At 37.5% G+C, this 6,883-nt stretch overlaps 1 protein-coding gene across 1 annotated transcript; it reads left to right on the top strand.

The window, feature by feature from the left end:
• atg4da (autophagy related 4D, cysteine peptidase a) lies at nt 1-6,849 on the top strand. Its single transcript, XM_087799705.1, has 11 exons — nt 1-270; nt 1,278-1,517; nt 1,885-1,968; nt 2,111-2,284; nt 3,140-3,491; nt 4,236-4,300; nt 4,381-4,526; nt 4,602-4,680; nt 5,723-5,799; nt 5,943-6,062; nt 6,190-6,849. Exons 2-11 carry the CDS (start codon nt 1,352-1,354, stop codon nt 6,364-6,366), a joined length of 1,440 nt encoding a protein of 479 aa, XP_087655831.1. The 5' UTR covers nt 1-270; nt 1,278-1,351; the 3' UTR covers nt 6,367-6,849.
• Nucleotides 6,850-6,883: the final 34 nt, after the last annotated feature.

Consider the following 6,883-nt stretch of genomic DNA (forward strand, 5'->3'; position numbering starts at 1 on the left):
TATACCAAATATGACGACGGGGACTGTTTTGTGAGGATTGTTGTAGCAGCTGTTTGAACAGCTTTGCAAGTTTTCTTATTTATCCTCGTGTGGTTGTTTTCTGTTCATCAGTCCTGGTTATGACTCACTGACATCGGCCCTGACTGATCGTTTCTGGGCTAACTGTAGTGAAACACCGGCGTCAGGAGCAACGGCAAGCTAACATTCATGTAGCAGCTAATCGAAGAAACCTTGAAAATGACTTTACCTGGACGTCAGCTTCTAGAGCAGGTATGTATTCAAACCTTTTATTTTACCTTAGTGCTCACAGTTTAATGTTAGGATCATCAACAGATCATTGACAGAGGAGATGCAATTGTTAACCATTGACATCTCATATGACATGTCTGCGGTCATTCTATTTTAGTTGAAGTGAAAAGCTGTAGTTTCTGTTCCTGTGAAGCAAAAAGGGAGAACCAATAAAGAGATGGCGAAAGATAGTGTTGAAAAAAAGGGAATAGTACCATAGAAAACATTGTTTATATTGTCCAATATCACGACGACTAGTAATCGTTTATTATGTTTCTCTTTATTGCACTTTTATTAGATGGATCCGCAGCATCTTTCTGACTAACCAGATTATGTTTATTATATTATAAAACATTTTATTATGTTGTATGTTATTATATATATTGGCTGATTATACCTCTGTTGGTTGTGTTGTAATGCAGTGTCTAGACGCAATTTCTTGCACATTTTTACATGTTGTACAACGACAATAATGACTTTTGAACAGTTTACTTGTAAAGCTCTGTGATCAACCATTAGTTACGGTGCAGAATGTGAATTACGTGGACTCCTTTAACTGTAACTAATGTCAATATCCAACTTTTCTAACTCACTTGCATATTTTAAATGGCGATCTTCTAAGAAAAGGTTGCACTTAAATGTAAGTAAAGGGATTAGTAGAAGGTATGTCACTATCATCATGAAAACATGAGGCAGGGGAGAATTGAAACCTATTTAGCTTAACTTGGTACGTTTTTCCTGATCTCAAGAACTTGCAATATATGTTTTGACATAAATACGTCTGGGGTCCATTAACTGTATGTTTGGACATTGATTAACATATTTTCTAGTATAAAATATCAATACAAGTGTATGGCAAAATGCTGATAAATCTGAAAGTGACCCGTCAATAAATTGATTCCATAAATAAATACATATTAAACCAGAGCAGAACTTTTGTTGATCTGTATAAATTATCATTCTAAAAACCATTTCTTCTTTTTTTGCAGTTCTCTACTTCAATGAGTTTCAAGAAGTTAATTTTCAAGTTTCCCTGAGCGCAGCTCAGTACATCGGTGGAACGATGCAGTCCCAGTTAGTAGAGAATAGAAGACTGCCGGAACAACAAGGAAGCTGTGGCGCCAGGCAACCGCAAAACCCAGACCCAAGCAGGGAAGCAACTGGGGAGCCCGACGAGGTGGACAAACTTAAAGCCAAACTTATGTCAGCGTGGAACAATGTTAAATATGGTCAGTGTTTGTCTTGAAACTTGATACAAAGTTTTTACAATTGCACATGTTATAGTAAGTCTAGAAAGTAAACCTGCTTTAAATGCATAATGAAACGTGATTGTTTGCTCCTTGATTGTATTTTTTCCATCCTGGAACCTTTATAAGTTAGTGAGTAAGTAAGTCATTACTAATCTAAAAGCGGTTTTCTCAGACCAGGTTAACTCAGCGCTTAAACAACAGAAGAAACACAGTTAAAATACATGGTTTATAAGGCTAAGACAAACATAGCAACCCCAAGACAATTAAGAAAAATTCTGCTCAAATAAATAGGTCTTAAGATGCTTCTAGAAAATAACTTGAGAGTAACTTTATTCTTTCCTTGTAGGATGGACAATTAAATCAAAGACCTCATTTAACAAGATGTCACCAGTCACCATGCTTGGACACAGCTACCTGCTCAATAGTGAAGGTGAGAACTAAACTTTCGAACCAGATTACCTGTGAGAAAAAAGCTATATTAATAAACCTTGTTTTAGATATAATATATTTACTTTCTTCAAAAAAAATAAAGTAAAAATGTGGTTTCTTCTGTGGTTTTTTTTTTTTCTTAGACGAGGTGCAGCGGTTCAGTCTGGACTTCATTTCCAGGATCTGGTTGACGTACCGGAGGGAGTTTCCGCTAATAGAGGGCTCTACCTGGACCACTGACTGTGGCTGGGGCTGTATGCTGCGCAGTGGTCAGATGCTTCTGGCTCAGGGACTCCTTGTCCACTTGATGCCTCAAGGTTTATTTCTCTGCCTAATACGGTGCACTTTATTATTAGATTAAGTGTGTTGATTAATGACAATTAATCAGTCAATGTTAATGTCAATCGACTTACCTTGTGTCACCTTGGGTGGAATCATGTTCACTGCCATTCAAAAGCATTATTTATAGCACTGTATTTTTGAGAAAAACCTGAACCTATAGTGGGCATGTTCACGGTGCTGCATGTCAGTGAAGAGGTCGATGAAGAAGATTGTTTATTGTCGTTTTTGGCTTAGCATGTCACTTTGATGTCAAATTTCTGAAATGTTTATTTTTAATGCAGATGGTTTCATTGCATTAACTATTTCAACAGTGCTAGTTGAACACGTATAATTAGTCTTAAGAAACATTTTATAGGCAATCAATTGAGCTATAACGTCAGTGATTACTTAATGCGATTCCCCTTTTTTTAAATGGTCTCAAATTTTGATTTTTTTTTTTTTTTGCTAGCTTTATTTGATTTGATACAGATTTATTATTTCCACTTTGTTGCAAACTGCTGTGACAACTAATATTTCCCAAAGAGATTAAACTTGCATAGACATTATATTAAGTCGTATAGTATAAACATTTAATAAAATAACAAACAATAAGTTTGTCAGTAATAATAATTATAATAAAATAAATACAAATAATTATATTAATATAAAAAACATCTGCAAGTACTCTTGCAGTCGCTACATAAGTGTTAAAGTGGGAGGAGCTTAAAACAACAATTACAATTAAAAAAAAAAAAATGTTTTAAAAGGAAATATTTTCCTTCGAGTCTTATTTGAGTCAACTAAGTGTGTTATTAATTTGTTTTGATTGTAAGATTCTTTCTTGTGGATAGATTGGACTTGGCCTGATGCCCAGCCGCTAACTGAGGTCGACTTTGAGCTGTTTCATCCACGCTCCCCTGTTCGAGCTGGCGGAGTACCCATCCCTTCTTTTGGCTCTTCAAAAGCACCCAGTACCCCTGAAAAGACTCTGACGGCGAAACAGGCGTCCGAATGCAGCCTCAAGAAGAGGCCTCCATCAGTGAGGGACCGGCAGGCAGAGTCCACCCACCTCAAGCTGCTCACATGGTTCGGAGATTATCCTGCCGCTCCTTTTGGGGTTCACCAACTAGTGAGCATAGGCAGAAGTTCAGGCAAGAAAGCCGGCGACTGGTACGGCCCCTCAATCGTTGCTCATATAATACGGTAAGAGTCTAAATATCAGCTTAATTTCTGACACGCTTCCTAAAGAAGAGACTAAAGTAGTAAAATATATCACCAGCACTGACATTACTGGTGTTTTGAAAGTGGCTTATAGTGGCCATGTAAAAAGAGTGCAAGTGCATGTATTTCTGTCGCTTGTGCAAACCAAACGCATGTATTCATGCACTGTAACTTTCTGTGAACAAACCAATATTAATCATGTGCAATTCTATAAATGTGTTGTTCAAGCGATCACATGAGGAAAAACTGCCTCTTGCTGCAGCTTGCACTGTAATTAGAACCCGTTCAGCTTTATTTAAATTCAATATAACTGCTGTCATGTGGTTAAGTCTGTCTCAAAAGACTGACATGGTTGAAGCGACGCAGATAATTTTGTTTATTATGTTATTTTAAAAAGCCTGTAATTCCTACGCATTTATTGCTGAATTATGGGCTAACTGATAAAAACATGCAGTATAAAACGCTCATGTGTTGCCATAATGAACAAGGCTCAGATTGAGACACATATTTATATTTATCCATATATCCACTCATTTAACTGAAAAAAATGTTTGTCTTCATTTTTGATTAATGTTGATAACATAAATGTGTCTCTGATGTACACATTAATATATGTAAACGAGACAATGTAAGCTTGTTGAACATTTTCTATCAAGTCTAAGTAAACCCATGGATCTGCGTGAAACTGGAAGTAAACCAATGAAAAGTTTGTTTGATCTTTACCAGGAAAGCAGTAGCCAGGACACCAGTCGTCCACAATCTTGCTGTTTATGTGGCTCAGGACTGCACAGGTGAGATGTTCTTCAGTTTTCATGTTAACCTGCTCAAGTTGAGTACCTGTTGTTGTTTAAGTGATTTTCTGTTTTTCTAGTGTACAAAGGTGATGTTGTGCGTCTCTGTGACCCAAGTACAACTTTACCTGGTTCCACAAGTGATTCCTGGAAGTCCGTCATTATTCTGGTGCCAGTTCGGCTCGGAGGCGAAGTCCTCAACCCGTCCTACACGGAGTGTGTCAAGGTCTGATCAGCCTGTCGACTACACCTTTTCGTCTTGCTGCCTTCTATTAACTGAAGGAAATATCCTTGCCTACAGAACATTCTCCATCTCGAGTGTTGTATTGGGATCATTGGGGGGAAACCAAAACACTCGCTCTACTTTGTTGGCTTCCAAGGTGAGAACCAGCTGATGGAAATAACAGGTTCTACTTTTGTGAAATCACGAGAACCTCAGGCAGAAAGTCTGTACTCATCCTGCTTTGTCTTGTTTTTCTGGTTCACTTGTTTGAAAACCCGTTGAGTCCCACTGCTCCAATTAAACTAGTCAAATGCATCAGACACACTTGTGTTAACACATAATCTGTACTCTTCAACTGTCACTCATCGTCATTTGTGTTTACCAGTGAAACCTTGATTCCGAAGTTTAGTTTCCTTTTTTAAACTATAAATCTATGTCTACACTATGTGTGACAAACAAACAACATGTTGTGTTAGTAGTGACTTGATGTCAAAGTGGAGGCTGCAGTCATATTAATAACAATTATAATTTAATGGTCTTTGCTTTCTTTCATGATATCTGAAGCTTTTCCTCCAACCCAAGAATCAACAAATGGGCGTCGATAATGATTGATTTATCCTTCTCTTTCAATGATTCTCCAAAAAATTCCTGGGGTTTTTCATTTTAAACATTGAAAAATAGCTGCCATTGTGAGAGAATGTTTAACTTCTTACTGTCACTTTGCACTGAAGTGGTGTTTGTTTTTTTTTGTTGCTGGAATCAATATGACAAAATCTGAACTAACCCTTTTTATCTTGCATAAATGTCTTATATCGGCTTTAATATCACAGTTAACTGATATTTAACCTGCTGTGTCATTTAAAAGTTGATTTGTACACTGATGTGATAGATGGCTCAATGTCAAAATTAGAAATCACATCTACAATGTTCAAAAGTCTAAACATTTGAATATGTATTTATGCAATGATCTTTGCAACTTTTCCTGGTTTTGTATAGGTTTTAAAGCAAATGAACGATTTGCTATAATAAATAATACATTTAAAATGGTTTCTTTGTGTACTTTTGGATTTAAGATTTGTAAAAATTAATTCATGACATGTGTGTATTTTGTTTTGGTGTTATGAAGGGATTGATGGAAGCATTGATGGATTTCTTGACGATGATCTGATCATGTTACTTTTACCGTTTTTATCTATCAGATGAGCAGCTTCTCTACCTGGATCCTCACTACTGTCAGTCAGTGATGGATGTCACTCAGGCCAATTTTTCACTGGAGGTTTGTGTCTCTGCTCGTCCCTGTCTTATGATGCATGTTTACAAAAATGTGTTTGTCATCATTTATCCTATTGTGCATCTGCACAGTTACAGGTTTGTTGCGTCATATTAACCTTTGTTATCTTCCCATCCACCTCTGAACAGTCCTTCCACTGTAGCTCTCCTAAAAAGATGCCGTTCAACCGCATGGATCCCAGCTGCACTATCGGATTTTATGCCAAGAACAAGAAAGACTTTGAGTCTCTGTGTTTAGCAGTTACTTTGGTGAGTTATTGTTGTCATCATTATTTCATAATATTAAGAAAAAAAAGAGGTTCAAGCTGAAAACCTCAGGGCTTCACAATAGTGAGAATTTGTTATGTTAACTTTTTATTTTAATTCCCTCTTGCAGGCTGTCTCATCATCCATGGAGAAGTATCCCATCTTCACCATTGTGGAGGGTCAAAGTCAAGACTATGGACTCGAGGGACTCGGCTGTCTCCAAGCTGACCCCCACATTCTGCCCGAGACCATAAAACCGGCCATGAGCAACAACAGAAGAAGCAGCGATGAGTTTGTCTTCTTATGATGAAGATGATGAAGGTGCTGGAAGATGCACACGCTCCAGACTCTCTTGACTTTATTTTGGTTCTTGGAAGATCCTGGGTTAGAAAATTATTTTTATTTAAAAGGGTCCACACAGATTAGATGAAGGACACAAACGGCTGTTTGTATGTAGGATGAGGTGTTAACCGTGAGGGCTGGATCATGTACTGAGATTGTGACTACTACTGAACTTTGTTTCTTAATCATATTAATTCGGGTAATGAATGTGTAGTGAGTATTTTTGTGTAGTCTTTGTCCACAGCTTCTTCTTTTGGTCTTCACTGTTGAGTAGTGTAGCTCAGAGTCTTCACACATGGTCCTGATTGGGCATTTGTGACCCATGAACAACTGAAAAAAACTGACCTGGATGTCACTCTGTCTTTGACTACTGCTGCTGCTGCACTACAACTGTTATCGACGGATTAAACCTCCAACCATGGAATAAAGACCTCATCCTTTACACTGATATGTTGCAGTACCTGTTGTAGTACTTTCAGTCT

This window comes from Callionymus lyra, chromosome 1 (assembly GCF_982586985.1).
Source record: "Callionymus lyra chromosome 1, fCalLyr1.hap1.1, whole genome shotgun sequence".
Classification (NCBI taxonomy): domain Eukaryota; kingdom Metazoa; phylum Chordata; class Actinopteri; order Syngnathiformes; family Callionymidae; genus Callionymus; species Callionymus lyra.

Bases quoted from the DNA above. Each gene is read 5' to 3' on its own strand.
- atg4da (XM_087799705.1), top strand. From the start codon at position 1,352: ATGCAGTCCCAGTTAGTAGAGAATAGAAGACTGCCGGAACAACAAGGA. The intron at 1,969-2,110 runs GTGAGAACTAAA...TTTTTTTCTTAG, and splicing joins CTACCTGCTCAATAGTGAAG to ACGAGGTGCAGCGGTTCAGT. The intron at 4,527-4,601 runs GTCTGATCAGCC...CCTTGCCTACAG, and splicing joins CCTACACGGAGTGTGTCAAG to AACATTCTCCATCTCGAGTG.